General features: G+C 36.3%; 3 protein-coding genes and 1 long non-coding RNA gene across 5 annotated transcripts; 3 read left to right on the top strand and 1 right to left on the bottom strand.

Moving 5' to 3' along the window:
• Nucleotides 1-1,205: 1,205 nt before the first annotated feature.
• Nucleotides 1,206-2,569, bottom strand: LOC147495122 (uncharacterized). Its single transcript, XR_015198912.1, has 3 exons — nt 2,128-2,569; nt 1,817-1,935; nt 1,206-1,589 (listed from the first exon to the last, which is right to left on the bottom strand). It is a non-coding gene; the product is annotated as an uncharacterized LOC147495122 (long non-coding RNA).
• Nucleotides 2,570-3,703: 1,134 nt separating this feature from the next.
• Nucleotides 3,704-5,019, top strand: LOC147495123 (uncharacterized). The gene is made up of 3 exons (XM_086568312.1): nt 3,704-3,892; nt 4,187-4,368; nt 4,665-5,019. The coding sequence occupies exons 1-3, from the start codon at nt 3,704-3,706 to the stop codon at nt 5,017-5,019; spliced, it is 726 nt and encodes a 241-aa protein (XP_086424438.1).
• Nucleotides 5,020-8,135: 3,116 nt separating this feature from the next.
• Nucleotides 8,136-13,730, top strand: LOC147495124 (ubiquinone biosynthesis protein COQ4 homolog, mitochondrial-like). Of its 2 annotated transcripts, XR_015200457.1 has the most exons (4): nt 8,136-8,268; nt 9,083-9,290; nt 12,030-12,808; nt 13,165-13,730. XR_015200457.1 is itself a non-coding variant. In XM_086569652.1 (3 exons), exons 2-3 carry the CDS (start codon nt 9,108-9,110, stop codon nt 12,534-12,536), a joined length of 690 nt encoding a protein of 229 aa, XP_086425778.1. In that variant the 5' UTR covers nt 8,136-8,268; nt 9,083-9,107; the 3' UTR covers nt 12,537-12,867. The 2 variants fall into 2 exon arrangements, 1 of the variants encoding a protein (XP_086425778.1); XM_086569652.1 differs by lacking the exon at nt 13,165-13,730 and having other exon boundaries at nt 12,030-12,867.
• On the top strand, nt 9,162-17,521 carry LOC147495125 (S-type anion channel SLAH2-like). The gene is given in 6 exon segments (XM_086569651.1): nt 9,162-9,290; nt 14,496-14,695; nt 15,084-15,551; nt 15,653-16,423; nt 16,652-16,924; nt 16,926-17,521. Coding segments are annotated over 5 exon segments (1,821 nt in total). The 5' UTR covers nt 9,162-9,290; nt 14,496-14,521; the 3' UTR covers nt 17,061-17,521.
• Nucleotides 17,522-18,044: the final 523 nt, after the last annotated feature.

An 18,044-nucleotide genomic window follows, 5' to 3' on the forward strand; every position in this document is an offset into this window, starting at 1 on the left:
ATAGCAAGACTTATTGAAATGTTAAATAAAAACAACAGAATAGCTGAGAGTTACAGAATGGCCAAAGATAGATTTAAAGAATTTGAAATTTTTAATGTTAGTATAAGACTCATTAGTTCAAGACAGACTAACGGAAGAGTATACAACTTGCCAACTTCTAATGAGGTAGCTGGTCTCATTGTTGGTAATGGAGATGAATCTCAAGGTCACCGTGACGTTGTTGTTGACAAGAAAGGATATGGCTTGAAAAGAATCAATGAGACTTTTCCAAGTTTTATGTCAATGCAATACCCTCTTTTATTTCCTGATGGAGCTGATGGGTATAGACCTGAAATCAAATACAGAAATGGTAGTAAAGCTGGTAAGAGACAACATGTTACCATGAAAGAGTATTATGCTTTTAGAATGCAAATGAAGGACTAACAATATTTAGAGGTGGCCAATTGAAGCAACAATTTTGGGTTGATGCATACACTGCTGCTGAGGAAATGAAGCTTTCGTGGGTTAGAAATAACCAACATACGATTCGTGCAGAACTATACCAAGGTTTGGTTGATGTTATTGTTTTTGGGGACACTAAACCTGCATCTGTTGGTAGGCGATTAGTTTTACCATTGTCTTTTACAGGTAGGTTCAATTAAATCCCCAAAACTCACTTGCAACCTTTGAAGATGAATTTATAATGTCAAATGATTAGTTTTATCATCATCTTTTACAGGTGGTCCAAGATATATGGTACAAAATTATCAGGATGCCATAGCCATTTCCAGATGGGCTAGAACTCCTGATATTTTCACCACATTTACTTGCAATAACCCCAAGTGGCTTGAAATTCAAATGGCATTGGACAACGTTTCTAACTGACTAAAACCTGAAGATGCCCCTGAAATTGTTGCTCGAGTATTTGAAATTAAATTGCACGAGTTAATGATTAATTTGCAACAGCATAAACATTTCGGTAAAGCTTGGACACGTCAGACTTTATGTTTAATTATTTTGCCTATCATTTTTGCACATTAAGTTTATAAAATGCATGAGTGGAGTTCCATTTGGGATTAACAGTCATGTATATATATAGCTCCATTCCAGTTCCCCTAATTTTGGACGTTTTACTAGATTACATGATGAAAGTTTGAGTCTCAATTGTGTTTTATAGATAACTGTGATACAAAAAAAGGGCAGAATAGAGACCCTACCACTACACATTTCTATTTTGACTAAGAATTTGTATCATTCATTATAACGAAAAATAAACATGGATATTGGAAAAGCTAAGAAAGACTATCAGTGGATACAAAGTAACTAAAAGTTTACTTAGGAGACAACATCAACTGAAGACAAACCCATCCCTGAACTTTCACCAATGGAAATTCCTTTCATCGTCTTTATTATTTCTCTGCCACTTTTTCCTACTCGCTTTATTTCAATCTTTTCCCCCTTTTTTACACTAATACTCTCTGAACCATGCTGATTCCTCCTATCATTGTTCTTGAGTTTTTCTTCCTCTTTCTTACATGCTGCGTTAGTTCTTCCAGCCTGCTTGGTGGTTGATAGACTTAATGAATTGTTCCCAGCTTCAGAGGGAAGACCTGTTGAACAGCTCGGAGAATGTGACTGAACAATTATTCAATTAATAAAATCATTTAAGTCAATAAAATAAATTAATCAGAGCACTTACAGAAAATTCCAATTAAAATTAACTGTTGATGCCAATGAATTCAAAAACTACTTTTAAATTTGCAGCCTCTCTAGAATTGTATATTTTTCCCACTCAAATTCTTTTTAACAACACAAGCATCACAAATTAAGTACATACCCCTTATCCACGGTTCCATATAGCTAACCTATGGCTTGGACATTGCTGCACTTTTCACAAAAGTAACCAGACAACTAGCATTTGTCATAATGTAGTTGCTAACGCTACCAAGCAAGACCCTGCACACAAAAGCTTATCAGCAAGTAGTGGACTACATAATGGGGTTTTCGAGTCTGAAGAAATATTTTTAGTAGATGTATGTACCAAGAACAAATGTCTATGGAATAATATGCTCTACCACATGCATAATTTTATCAAAAAAAGTGAAGTATAGTGAGTAAAAAACACCGTATGGAAAGATCGTGGAATACCGTGCATATAAAGAAAGAATGATTGATCCTTCTCAGGACTATAGAGAGCCAAGTGATCACACGGTTTAGGACTCTGTTGAGAAATCGATCGATTTTCTTGGAGACGCTTTGTTGCTTGATAATAGTAGAATCCATCACTCGACATATTTAACAATCTTTAAAAATAGTTTAACCCATCTGTTTCAGACACACAGTTGCAGCTATATCGAAAAATTTGTCTACCATTAGTCTTAGAATCCACTATTTGCCAAATCTGATATGAAGTATCAAGTGTAGATTCAACAAAAGCTAGGTACCATGCCAAGTTAATTAAGATCAAAGAGTCAGGAAGGACAATAGAAGGAGGGATATTGATAGTATGAAACTCCTCATTACTAACATAAAGCGCATGTATTCGCTCTGAGAGAGTAGTTGGATGTGTTTTATCTTCCGTATCAATCATCCAATGGAAAGCACCATCCAAGAAAATAGTCTCTGACCCATACTGGAAATTGACTTGGTATGGAAACTTTAGTTGCCTCCAAGAACTTTCATCCTCAGTAATAATCACACCAGCGCTGTCACAGGGCTTTCAGTAGCATGACCATCATAATAATCACTAAGCCAGTAATATGGACGGTATACACAAATCACTTTGTATTCTATATATGGTTACAAACAAACTATAGAAAGAAATTTAAATTTGAGTACCCCTTTGGTAATTCAGGATCAGGAGTAATTCCATATTGCTTTGATACATTCATCTCTCCAAAAAAAACACAGACGCGCATATAATCTGTTCCGAAGCAATAATAATATTCTTTTGTACACCAAAGTTTCCACTCAATTTGTTTTTTCAAGTTTTGACTATGCCAGAGAAATAATATTTTCCCGCTTTTGTTATGCATCAATATACACAATAGAGTTTCAGAAGAGGGGTTTACCACACGCTCATATATTGCTTTTCTTGGATAATGGTGCTAAGCCAAAGACCACTGCATAGATCAATAAGTTAATATCAGCAGAGCTTCCAGACCCAAAAGATAAAGTTGCATATGCAACAGTCACACAGTTTATGATGCATGGGTCCTGTGGAGATTTAAATTCAAGCTCGCCGTGTATGTTGTAAAATAAGTGCTCTAGACACTATCCCAAGGCCTTTTGCAATGAGACTTCTATTGATCACAATGACTTCACCGTTTATAGGAGAAGAAACAATGGTCATAAAGTCACGGTTAAAGTTTTTGATAAAACTGAAGAACTGGACAATAGGTGGGTGATACCACATAATGTCGATTTGTGTGTGAAATTTCAAGCACACATAAATGTTAAGCATTGTAATAAGGTGAGGTCGATAAAATATATTTTCAAGTATATTAACAAGGGATAAAACAGAGCCACTGGCATTATTGTCGAAAATGTCACAACAGATGTAGGAACGGAGAAACAAACCATTAGAGGTGTAGACGAAGTTGAACATTTTCTTGATTGTCGTTATCTTTCTACTTCTGAAGCATGTTGGAGGTTATTGAATTTTGAAATTCAATACAAATACCCAAGCGTAGAAAGGTTGCCATTCCATCTTGAAGGAGATCAAATGATCTATTACAGTGATAAAGATCTACCAGAAGAAGTCATAGAGCGCGAGAATGCATCAAAGACAAAGTTTACGAAGTGTTTTAAAGCAAATGCTATGTACCCGTCTGCTAGAGAACTTATATGGATTTTCCCATTAAATGGGTTTGGCAAACCAAAAGTAGGGAGTGGACTCCAAGAAAAGGTGGTGGTAAAAAAAAGATCGGCCGTGATTACTATGCTCACCGGCCCTACATCAGGAGAAAGATTTTACTTGCATATGTTGCTTAATATTGTCAAAGACCCTAGAAGCTTTGAAGAGATTAGAATAGTAAATGGATGAACTACTTATCCTACGTGCTTTCAAAGCGGCATGTCAAGTAACTTATAAAATGCATGCTCCAAAAAATTTAAAAGAATTTCACAATCATAGGCACATCTATTATGCATGTATATTATTTAATTTCATTTAGCACATCTTTTTTAAATTTAATTTACTTGTCAGGCACTAGGTTTGCTTGATGATGACAGCGAGCGGGATGATGCTCTAAAAGAGGCCAGCGGATTTCAAAGCCCTAAAGCATTACGTGAACTGTTTGGGACATTAATGTTGAAGTGCAAGATATCATTTCCTGAAAAATTATGGGAAAAACATCATCATGCTCTTGGAGAAGGCATCTTATATCGGTATAGAAGAAACAATGGAAATCAGACATTGAATTTATCATAAGAGAAAATAAAAAATTACACTCTGTGTGAGATTGAAAATATCATGCTCAAAAGAGGAAAAACTTTGGCAACTGTGAAGGACTTTCCATTTCCAGATATGAAGGACCAAATGCCAACTGCGAATAAAATAATTGTAGAAGAACTTGACTATAACTGTCATGCATTACGTGATGAATACGTCAACGTGAAGTTTTTCAATCAGTCACAAAAGTAGTATATTCACAAAATGGAGGTGTATTTTTCGTTTATGGCAGCAGTGGAACTGGAAAAACGTATTTGTACATGACTATCATTTCAAAGTTGAGATCAGAAGGTAAAATTGTAGTTGCAATTGCTTCTTCAGGAATAGCATCACTCCTTTTACCAGGAGGCCGAACAACATATTCGAGGTTTAATATTCAAATTCATACCAATGAAGATTCAACTTGCAACATCTCAAAACATGAAGCACTGGCCAAGCTCATACAGAAAGCCGATCTTATTTTATGGGATGAAGCCCCAATGGCTCATAGGCACAGATTTGAAGTTATTGACAGAACTTTAAAAGACATAATAGATGAAGAAACCAAACGTTTTGGTGGCAAAACATTTTTAATGGGTGGTGACTAAAGACAAATTTTGCCAGTTATTTCTAATGGGTGGGGATTTGTAGGATATATCCATGTATACTTCCCACAGTCCTTGATTGAATTTCAATGGGCATGGATTTTGGGCAGTGCTCTATGTTTGTAACTTTGTTTAATAGCCATAACAAATTATTGGCATTGGGAACTTTGATCAATTAAGTTACTATATGAGTTTCAATACAATTTGGAAGTAAGATTTTTGTACATAATAATAAAATAAAATAAAAATATATAAAATGGATTTTGCTCAGCGCTTTATGTTTGTAACTTTGTTTAATAGCCATAACAAATTATTGGCACTGAGAACTTTGATCAATTAATTTACTGTCTTAGTTTCAATAGAGTTTAGAAATAAGATTTTTGATACATAATAATAAAAAGAAATAAACGGTCCCCCGTTCGTTGAACGGGTCCAAAAATTTAGTTATTATCTAATTTTATAAAGAAAAAAACACCAAAAAAAGATATGATAGTCAATTTGTTTACTATTCACATACTAAATTTCGGAGTAAATTAATGTGGAGTGTATACAATCCAATAGTCCACTGCACAAATGACATCTCGATGTATTAATATGAATCTAATGGCTACAAGCGCATAGTAATTTTAGTTTTTATAGGAGTGTGCTCATTTAATCAAATTGTTTCATTGGAAGAATAAAAACAAATGGAAAATCCCACGTTTAGTGAAAGAATCTCCACTTTCTATGTATTTTCTTCTTTTTTCTCTTAATTAAACTGTCTTAATTAAAGAAATTGTCATTACACTTCTCTCATTAAATCTTTCTCTCTCACTTATTCTATTTCACCAATTTCAAGTTGAACCATTTGTCAATTTCACTTTTGAGTTCTAAACTGTTAATCATCAATTCATCATCTAATACTCACAGTTTTTGTGAAATTTGATTTTTTTTTTTTTTTTAATTTCAATATGAATCTATTATTTTATTTATTTATAGTTTTGATGTTTATTTGGTTACGTTCTTATTGTTTTTTCGTTCGATTTGAGTCATGATACTAGATTTTCGCTCTTAATTTATAATAAAATTGTGAATATATAGTGAATTTTTTTGGTGATTATAGATGGCCTAAGAAATAAAGGCCTCACAATTAAAGTCCTCGCCTAAGGCCACATTTTCGCTTGAGCCGGCCAGCCAATAGGGGATACTTTTGTGTCATAAGAGTATGTAGTAAGACTGTCATACATTTCGAGCAAGAAAAAGACGGTGTCAATGTTCCATATAACATCTAGTGATCTTTGTTTCGATTTTTCCGTTGTCTACTCTCCTCGATCGCATCAGATATTATTATTGTCGTTTAGGGCATCTCCAATGGAGTGGAAAAATCCACCTCCACATAGGCTCCACATAGGCGCCATTAGGATTATACACTCTAGAGAAATCCCAAATACATAAAGTGTATATTTAGTATTTGTGGCTATTCTAATGGTAGGTGGAGGCAAATGTGTAAAATAGATAGCAACGGACTTAAACTGTCACAGCCCATTCAAAATAATGTAAAATAACGGATTTGGTCCGTCGCAAAAGAAAACAAATAGTGGTCCACTTTCAAACGTCATTCAAAGCAACGTCCGTGTTTTTAACAATTATAAATCATCTTAGACCTGATCAATAAAGCTTCAAATGTTTGAAGTGACGTCGTTTTTAAGTTAAACAGGCGTTATTTTAAGTCCGTCCCAGGGCTTTTTATTAACTAATAAAGAGGAGAAATTTCCCACCCTCTATTAGCTAATAATACACTATTTACCTGTTTTTTTATATTTGGGTGTAAAATTTCCATTGTTTACTGTTATGAACTAACATATGCTGATACAAATGGGATTTTGAAATTTGCACTTTCAAGTGCCATTGTTGTTGAAATCTGAGAAGCTGTTTATTGAAAAAATGGCTTGCCTGTTGTAGTAGCTAGCTAGCATGTTTCACTTTTTCCCAAAGACTCTAAAGGTAGCAAGTAAATGGATAGATAAAACTTAACATTTTACTCTACGACCTCTGCAATTCTGCATAGTAGAATCATAGTTATAATTGTATAATTTTGGTATACTACACCAAACCAATTTGAATTTGTTTACCAGGAGGAAAATCAGTAGTACCGTCACAGGGGCAGAATCGTCATTTCACAGTTTTTATTTATTTTTATATATTTTTTGAGGGGTGAAACGGGAAATTATCGATTTTTCCTCTCTCCGCTCGGTCTCTCTCTTTATCTCTCCGGTGAAACTTGGAACTCTTAATTAAAGACCATTAGTTCTTTAACACGATATTGAGTTGGACAAACCACCCTCATTGAAAATGTATAAGTTGTAGAGGGGAAAGTTTTAGTCCAAGGTTCTCGAACCAATATGCAAGTGACCACACACCAACAGCAAACTTCAGGTAGATGCAGACGTGTGTCACTAGACTTGACACTAGAACTGGTGTAGTATGTTCTGGAGAGTTTGGAAAATAAGCAAGAAAGCAGTCCGGGCGTGTTATGTATGTATAAGCTTTACATATGATGATATGAATGAAAATAGTGCACCTCTTAAAAGAAGAAATATGTGCATAAAGTATCACTTTTTGCGGATTTTTGGTTGTATCAAATGAATTGAAGTTTGTTTCCTGTAATCTATACTATCGGTATTATTGAACTATTCTAAAAAATCATCGAATACAATTATTTAAAAGAAAACAAAAGTTGACTATGAGCTCATCTTCATTTTCGTTACTGGTGAGTCATGCTAATGGAATTATTGAAACTTGATAAAAACTGTATTGGTTTATTTTGTTTTTATTCATTTAATTAATTTCTTATTTGTTTGATTATAATTTTAGTGTTATTTATATTTACAGATTTCTGCTACATTAATCTGCTTCGACAAAACTACTGCTCAAACTGGATATCCAACATGGACAGCTCTTCCCAGCAAGCGTCCATCATATTACTATGGTAATGATGCTATTTCAGAGAAGTTGCACTCCTATCTTGTACTATCACTTTTTTTTTTTTCTCGAAATGTTGTACTATCACTCTATTGTGAACCATTACTTGCCAAGCATCAGACACTCTTTCTTTTCTTTTTTGGTTTGTGTTTTCACAGCAATTGTGTTTATAATTACGCACAACGTGCGTGCATATGTGCTAGTACAAAATAAATAATTGGTTGGGACATACAAAGAGCTGAGGGCAAGGGGCGAATCTTCTGGAATAATATTCATTGAAACAACAACAAGGTATTATTGTAATTTCTTTATTATCTAATTTTTCAATGTCTGCATTTCTATATCATCTTCTTTTATGACATTTTTCGTTCACAATTACATGAATAATGTACATTTCTATGGATTACAATATGTTGCTAATGATCAAAAATATGTAATCTAGTGAAGTACAACAAGGAGACATGAGTATGGTGAGAGATGATATTTGTGGGGGGATTTGGTTGATGGTGGTTGTCATATTTGCTAATTAGGAAGTTACTTTTGGAAGTGTTTATGTCAAATGAACTTTAGCTTCTTGGCCTTTTACTTTTAGCATTTTAACGTTGATTTGCCAAACATGCTTTTGGCTTTTTCTTAGTTGCTAAACGCCCCATAAGTGTGGCAGAGTTGAAAAATTAAAAAATGACTTTGATAAAAAGGTTATGCCAGAATGACTGTAATGTAGAAGTCAATTTATAAAAGAGTCAAACTGTAATTTTATGCTTTTTGCGAGATTCTTCTTTGTGGTTTTGTTGATGATACAATACTTAACCTTGGATGCTTTAGCAGATCACAAGAGACTGAGAGGATGCTTTCTGTTTGACTTAATCTGCTTGATTTTATTGACTATTTTCATAATATTTGATGCTCTTTTGCTGTTATTTTCTTATTTTAAATTGATGTACGTTCTAATGTATTTTTGAAAGATGAGGAAGGAAATCTAATATCGACGGGCCCATATATCTAAATGATGAACTAGGCATTCACTAGTCTTTCCATACTCTAGACACTTAAGTGATGAACCAGGCATATACTAAATTTTAAAGCATTCATCTCTTCTGGTAAGGTTTTGGTTATTACAAGAGGATAAAATGGTAGCAGGTGGGCATGTTCGGCTTAATGGGTGGCAGCAGGTAGCTGTTGCACTGGGTTCTGCAGTTGGTGCACTTTTGGACCCAAGGAGAGCAGATTTAATAGCGGCATTGGGGGAAACTACTGGAAGACCATTTTTTGAGAGAGTTCTTGAGAGGATGAAAAAGAGCCCAGAGGGCCAGGTGTGTTTTCCAACCACACATGTAATTTTTTTTTGGATAGAGTTGCATAAGAAGTGTATGATTAAATTGCATACCAAAACCAAGAACTGCAACATTAATGAGTATTATGGTCGCTATTTCTCTATTAGAATTGTTACTTGATGTGTTTTCTTTTAATATTTATGTTTTTTTTTTGAATTGGTAGTGTATTTAAGAAATGCTAAAGTTACACTTTGTATGAGGATTGCAACTAAGGGAATCATATTAGCTTTCATAAAGTAATTGCTCAAAGTTGATTTGTATTGTTGATAAAATAATATCCTGCCCAAAAGTATGCTGTGTGTTGAGTATGGTTAGGTAAAATTACTTTATCGGTACTACCTGACAGGTCTTTTAGTGTTTGTACCTTGTTCATTGACATTTTTAAGAGATTGTAAACGATGATGCTTTTGGCAAATGGCATACGCGAGACAAATTAGTACAAACAAAAATAAAGGTTAGTTGTCAACTTGTCCGGTTCTTGATGTCAGGTAGACACATTCGCTTGAATTGTATATTTTGGACCAAAATATTTTTCAGCCTCATGTGAAGTTGATAAGCTTACTGATTAGTTCCTTTTTGAAACTGCTCCCACCTCCCAGTTATTCAGGTCAACTTTCTTATGGGTTCAATCTTTCTGAAAGTTTCTAGACACAAATAGCATGTACTTATTGTCACACTAATATGTTTAAGGCCATTGAAACATGGGTTGGATTCTATACTTAACACCTGTAGACATATACATTTTTGTATCAGATTATGATATGACATAATTCATCAGACTGTCAAAAAGAGTAAAAACAAATTGGTCGTAATGTGATTTTATGCGAACTCTTTTCCTATTTTTTTTCCTTAAATTCATGGAGATTTAAATCATGGAGGGAAACATTACTTATTAGAGCCTGAAACCCTATACCTCTGATTCACTGGATCTTCTTCCTTTGAATCATGCAACTGCCAAAGTTTATCAACGTTTTTCAAGGTTACGTTTTGACCTCTCTTTAGAAACAATCACATTTTCTGATAAAATAGTCTTTTGCTGCACTAGATCATGCTCTTTTGTGGCCATATATCCCAATATTATTATCTCCGTTAGGTTTTACAGTTTTTTTTATCAGCTTATTCCGACATGTTCTTCAAATAGAGCATAAGATTAATAGTATTTCCTGGAGACTGATTACTAGTCTTGGAACCTTCTCAAACTTATAGAAAGGTCAATGTGAGACGTCCACCATTATTCCCACTATGACCACCAGTGGTTCGTTTATTTATTTTTTTATATAAATATCTGAGAAACAATTGATGTATCTTGATGGTCATAGGAAATGTGGGTGGAGAGGATTAGCATCCTGCTGGTGTAGCCTTTGGGGGAACGTCCTTATTGGGCTGTTGAAGTTAAGTGGTGCCACAAAGTTGTTGTGAAAATTACAGAGTTAAGTGCTGAGCACCAACTTTTATGCTCTGTCAAGGCTATTTGGGGTAGCATTAGGTCGTTGGCCTGATACCCTTGATAAGTATGTGGGTCAAATAGTTTTCATTTATGTTTCTTGCTTTTTTTTCGGCATAATATATTGCAGTTGATTTACCTTCGATACTTGAAACTCGTTCAGGCTGGTTGATATTTTCCCCAGTTTGTTTATTATCATGATTTTGCACTTGACTGACGCTTGACACTTGGAACTCCTTGTACACTAGTACTAGTGCAATACTTTTGAGGCAGCTATGCTGTCATAAGGCGACTGCTGAAAGCATGATATATGACCATTATGCTTGAGCATTTTTTTTTTTATATTTAATCTTATTTCCTTTTCTCAGTCTGTATTATTATTAGTATTAATACTATTAGTCTATTACTACTACTACTACTACTTTATCTTCTTTAATTGTTTCGCGGTGGGAGTAGGTGGTTCGGGGTACACTCTTCGTTGGTAGGTAATTTTCTTGCCAGTTGTTCTTTGGATTTTGGTCCTGTTATGATGAGAATATGGTTGTAAAGTATGTAAGGAGTACATTGGAAAGTGTACTTCTGAGACTGGTATTCATTCATTTGTCAGAGTAGTGTTCTAGGATAAGAAATTTTCTCATGGAGGAGTTATAAGGTTGTGCCTGAAAAGTTCAGAGCTACCTCTCTAAGGACAAGGTTTAAACGGAAAAAGAGAGTGTAGAATGTTTTAAGTCTTAGGTTCCCGAGGAACAGGCCTTGTTTTATCCCTTTGCAATTCACTGGTATTCCGAGTTTCTTATCTTTGGAGGCGTGGTACTCTTTGGTCTGATGTACCTCTTGCAGATAGATCCTAAAGGATGCCTTTGGCCGGAATTTAAGTTGTCTATAATGAACAAGTCCAAGGATCATCAGGATTCAGGAAGCTCTAAAGAGATCGTCAGGCAAGCATGCTTGGTTTATCCGGTTTTTGTTGCTGTTGTATTCTTGTAAGTGAAGATAGTACGGACTAAATATGCCATAGCATCATATCCGCATTTATCGATAGTTCCTCTGTTTCTCAGTCTAACAGGTTTGAAATGTTAAAAGTGGGTGCAACTGTCTTAAGCGTGAAGATCTCAGGAACAGATCTGAGGCACACATGCATATTATCTTCCAATTTTGTTTTTCAATAGCTGCTCTGTAAAACCATACATTTATGTGCGTGTTGGTGGGTTTGTGACTTGATGGTATTGCTGTCTAGCCCCATGTATTAACCAATTGTGCACCTTTCTCCACAGGCTATACTCTTAGAGCACCACCGTGTAATATCTGCTAATGTGGGGCATGCATGGGACCTACCAGAGAACACATTTGGTGCAGCGTACGTGAGATTCATGGGATCAAGGAACTTTTCCCCTGATGACCACCCACCAGTGCGGTTCATGGAAACTGAAGAACTGGCATATGTAGCAATGCGAGCTCGTGAGGTGCACGACTTCTGGCACACCCTTTTTGGTCTCCCTACCAACTTAATTGGCGAGTCTGCTCTGAAGGTGATAGAGTTCGAGCAAATGCTCCTCCCCATGTGTCTAGTTTCTGTCGCTGGGGGAACAGCTAGGTTCAATCAGAAGCAGAGAGCACTATTTTTCCAGCACTACTTCCCTTGGGCTTCACGGGCTGGTTTACAATGCACAGATCTTATCTCTGTATACTATGAGCGTCATTTTCATGAGGATTTGGAGGACGTGCAGAGGAGATGGGGGATTGTTCCGGCTCCTGCACCTCCCAAACCAGATGGAATGTGATGTAAAAGGATTGTGGTTTGGGCAATATTCTATACTCGGCTGGAGATTTGGTTGGATATGTGTACATCAGCTAGGCCAAGTAGTTGCTTATTGTTGTGGACTTGTGTTGCCTTATCGGGGTTTCTTCTCATCCTTGCTTGTAGTACGTTTAAAATGCATATAGACTGCGACTCTCTGAGTTAAAATCTCAAAATTTTGAGTTGACCCGACTCGATAGGATTTTGTGTCAAGGAGAAACTTCTCAGAAGTTATGGATTTTATCGGGTTTGAAGGTGAGTCATCATGATTCATGTTTATAATACTTGTGCTGGTGGTGTTTTTAGGTGTCAAAGTTGCAAGTCTGAAGTCTTTTCAGTCACACAAAACTTCTTGATATGGGGTCTGTGCAAATTATAGAAGAAAGTAACCAACATGAGCCTTTTGATTCTATGAATTGTCAGATGTTTGGGATTCCATTGAAGTTGATAGGAAGTTGGAGCTAGTAAATTTTTGTCCCAAGTCCGGCTATTTCCTTTAATAAAATGAATGCTATAGATTAAACTTTTAAGAGGCCCCCTAGAAGAAAAGTTAAAACTGCTCTTCTAAAGAGTTGTCTTTTAGTCATCTAACAAAGTTGTTGTACGTCCAGATGCAAAGTAGAAATTGGTGCCTCGTGAATGTGTTTGAAACTAAGGTCAACACAGGTAATCCCATTTGATAGGATGAGGTGTGCTATAAAATTTGTATTCAAACTTCCTTTAAGGACTGTACGACCCAGCATTGATTTGTATAGAGATTTGCGGCAGCCGGCAGTATGTATTTCAATGCAGACCAACGTTATTGGAGCTCTAGAGTCGTATGAGGCGTCTGAGTAGAATCACAGTGTTGTCGCTGACAAGAAAGTGTTGGAAATGATTCCATGCGCTGAATTCATCTAGCAGTTTCCTTATTCCATTCCAGTTGGACTGTGAGACTGTCAGCTTCTGCGTGAGCCAATTTGAAATGAGGAGTTTCCTAGAGTGATTGGCTGTCTAGTCAGTTCTTTTTTTGACTTCTTCTCTCGTAGTTTTGTGGTTTAAAATGCTGAACTTTGTCCTCCAATTTATTCGCGCATATGTGTAACTAATATTCACTAGCCACTGTGCACGTGGGCTCTACTGAGTTTTTAAAAATTATAAACGTTAAATTACTATTTTACCCCTAAAAAAACAAAAACAATATTTGGAATTACCAAATTGCCCCTGAAACGTACACCAAAATACTGTTACTCAACCCCCCACATTTTTCTATATATTAAATATATCGCTTGAAGCTTCTATTAATGTTATACTAAGTGTTTCATTGACACTCATAGTAGTGCTTCTACATCTCTGTTGTTTATTCCGTTGTTCATGCAAACTCGGTTTTGTCAAGAAACTATAAAGGTACGTTGATTGATTCACAAATTAGAGTGTGATTAGCTAGACTTTTGTAGTATTTTAGTCTGAGAACATGTGTAGATGGCATGCATTGGTAAGACTATTGTCTGCAAGTTTGATATTTTATTTGAAGTTAAGAATTGGTTTACACCTAGAAGCTCCTATTTCATAACAAAACTCGAACTGAAGTTCTCTTTTTTCTTTAGTAGATCATGTCATCTCATATCATAACCAGAATTTCAAAAGTCCAAAGAAAGTACTTCATGTGTCTTAGTAGCCAGTAACTACATGACAAGCATACAAGTGAACCACAATAAAGTCTTTATCTCAAGCTACAACATACAAGTTAAGTCACAAGCATGTCGTAGATGCAAAGGAGTTTTTAACACTGTTGTGACACCAATTCACTCCGTTGTTGACTCTGTTTAGAGTGTAAACAGCTTTGGAAAAACCAACACCTTACTATCATATTTTTACAGACTGAATGAAATAATGGCATTATACTTTCTTTGCTTCCACCTGATGACTATTCATATTGATTGAACTAGTTCACTCTGATCAGTCTGGTGTAGGTTTAGTTGCTTCCTTATGGATGGCATCACTGATCTTTGTTCAGTGAAACAAGATTCCCCTGACACACCTCCTTCCGTTATCCAGTATGTAACATCCACAGCTATTGATGTCTTTGATACCGTGACTGATCAGTGCCAACTTCCATGTCCTCCAGCATTTATTTCCTCGCCGGACCTCCCAGTAGGCAAAGTAAGTTATTCTTTTAGCAGAGCGCCTTAGAATTGAATAATTTCATGGTTTTTCCTGTTCAAGCATATTATTATTATTTAACACTTATACATATCAATGGACCATGCTAAGCTTGTTTTAAGAACTGTGAACATTGCATTATTAAAATTTCAATAACATAAATGTTGTATTTGAAGTATGTAGGCATGAGTTCAAATACGACATTCATGTTCCAATACAACAAGAACGACAGTGGCCATTTGTTGCCTCGAATCATGTTTTTGGCATGTACTTGGTGGTGCTTGGAAATTGTTGGTCATTTTTTTTCGTGTGACCAAATAGAAATTTACTTGATCGTTAATGGTTTACAATTTATTACATTTACTGAATCAACAATTTACAAATCCAGGATGTTACATCACCAGCCAATGGATCCCACCCGGTACATGCTATTTCTATTAGTATGCCTTCTTCTCCTTTGGGAATGGAAAGAGTTCTATTTATGGATGAACTTGGACCAGAGGACAGCAATGGATTTCCAGGTCCTTGTGCCACATCCATGGTTTTTAGCGATGAAAATCAAAGTCAAGCAAGGTTTCACTCTCAGCCCATATATTTAGATGCAGTTGGGAATGGGATACTCTTAGAGCCTAGTGTGTGGCAACCGAAGAATCTAAGGATAGATACGCAAAAAGACATACGGTTTGACAGTTTTAGAACTCAGTCCGTGAAACAGGAGAGGCAAAATTCACAATTTCGCGGAAAGAAACAGGAACCTGAACCAGAAGTGGGTGCTTCACAAAGTGCTGGGCTTGAGTATTTACCAGTGCACCGCTACTTTGATGCCTTAGAGGGGCCAGAACTGGATACTCTTAAGGTATACTCTCATCACATAATCACACGTTTATTTATGTTACATTTTTTAAGTACTGAACTATAGAACATTTTTCATCTATATATATGTTCTACATCCTTCAGGCTTCAGAAGAGTTGGTCCTTCCAGAAGACAAGCAGTGGCCGTTCCTTCTCCGTTATCCAATTTCTTCATTTGGTGTTTGCCTTGGTCTTGGCAGCCAAACTATCCTTTGGAAGACCATTGCCACATCTTCGTCAACGCGTTTCCTCAACATAGATGTAGACACCAATATCATCCTTTGGTGCATCTCTGTTGTTGTTACTGCCACTGTGTCTTTCATCTACTCTCTTAAAATCATCTTTTACTTTGAAGCAGTCCGGCGTGAATACTACCATCCAATTCGTGTCAACTTTTTCTTTGCCCCATGGATAGCCTTACTGATCTTAGCACAGGGGGTACCGCCTTCTGTGGAGAAAAACTTGCCTACGGCTCTGTGGTATATTCTTATGACTCCAATCTTCTTTCTCGAACTTAAAATCTATGGACAATGGATGTCAGGAGGTAAAAGAAGGCTCTCAAAGGTGTCCAATCCTTCGAACCATCTCTCAATTGTTGGGAACTTTGTTGGGGCATTGTTGGGTGCATCGATGGGACTTAAAGAAGGCCCCATCTTTTTCTTTGCTGTTGGGCTGGCTCACTACGTAGTTCTTTTTGTAACTCTGTATCAGAGGCTTCCGACAAATGAGACACTCCCAAAGGATCTCCATCCAGTTTTCTTTTTGTTTATTGCAGCCCCTAGTGTTGCTTCGACGGCATGGGCAAGGATTCAAGGAACATTTGATCATGCGTCAAGGATTTCTTACTTTGTGGCATTGTTCCTCTACATCACACTAGTAAGTATATGTACCTCTACCGCCTAAAGTTATATTCCTTTGATGATATAGGCAAATGAGGGGGCACAAAATGGTCCATGTATGAATCTTACTAACTTCCTGGTTCATCTATATCCAAATTGGGCTTAGTAGCTTGTTCTGTGCACTATGTACTGTCTATCAGAAAACTGGCTGTTGTTATATTCGGCTCTCACTTGAATTCTTTTTTTCTTTTTGGGTGTTTTGTAGGCTGTTCGAGTTAATTTTTTTCGAGGATTTAAGTTCTCTTTGGCTTGGTGGGCTTACACTTTTCCAATGACGGGAGCAGCAGTAGCAACCATCAAATATTCAGACGAAGTGAAAAACCCAGTAACTCAAACCCTGTCAATCATTCTCTCAGCCGTTTCTACGCTCACTGTAACAACTTTGCTTTTTACCACCATCTATCATACTTTTGTGCTGCGGGATCTTTTTCCAAACGACATTGCCATTGCAATTTCACATGAAAGGACTATGGATAAGAATTAAGAAGTATGTCCATGTAAAATGTGCAAGATCACACCACAATGTCGTTCAACAGTCATTGCAGTCAGCAAGCTCTGCTGATAAAGATATTGATGCTTCCCTCTCCAAGTCTCCAGTGCGAATCACAAAGTAGATGTCACCATGCTTTTTAATTCCATTTGAGGTTTGCTTTTCTTGAGTGTAAATTACTCTTCGTCTAGTGACAAGAGTCTAGGTATTTGTTTGTTTGTTATTAGTTAGATGGTCACATTTGGCTAGAATTGAGAACTTACTATGGCGTACCAATATACAAGGTGATACCACCAAAGGATTTTGGATTGATGGCGTTGTTCTGTAATCTGCCCAGTTGGAGTCTCCGTGCATTTTGAGCAGGAACAAAATTGGCATGAATGTTGTTGCGAAAAGAAAAACAGAAAAAGGTAATTGGCGCGAATGATTCTTCAAACATCTACTGGTTAGGTGCTTCTATTCAGATTTTTTCCCCTTTATCTAGTTTTTTGCTTGAAATCTAGGTAGTTAAGTTCAGCTGGGAACTGCCACTGGATTAATGTAATGTTCTGAACTTATATAGGCAAAAATTACAATTCTCTTTAAGATTATGATTGTTATCATGCAAATACGTAAGAAATTTCAGGTGGATTATGAACGGGTTACCTAAAAGGAGAAATTTGAACTAAACAAATATCAGCTGCTAATCCGTAATTTTCTGACGAATACTGGAAAAACCAATTGTTTGTTTTTTTAGAATGTCTACCTAGGGTTACGCAGATCATCACCTGCATTACATTGAAAATATGATATACACCCTCCCTGATACTATACGTCCTCCCTTACATTAGTAGTTAACGTGTTATCATGTGGGGACTCAACATACGCTACATGGTGTTCACTAGAGGAATTTCGTGCTGCCAGATGGTCTGCGGCAATATTAATCCTCCTTTATACATGTTTGAATACAACAGAATCAAAATAAAGTATCGAAAAAAAAAAAAAATACAACTGTATCAAAATAGTTACTGTAGAGATGTAGAGAAAAAGACTAAGTTTTCTCTATTTAGGCTTGAGCGCACCTTGCGCTCCTTTTTGCCTGGACAAAGGCGCGGGTCGCACTCATGTC

The sequence above is a fragment of the Coptis chinensis genome, chromosome 6 (genome assembly GCF_015680905.1).
Source record: "Coptis chinensis isolate HL-2020 chromosome 6, ASM1568090v1, whole genome shotgun sequence".
In the NCBI taxonomy this organism is placed as follows: domain Eukaryota; kingdom Viridiplantae; phylum Streptophyta; class Magnoliopsida; order Ranunculales; family Ranunculaceae; genus Coptis; species Coptis chinensis.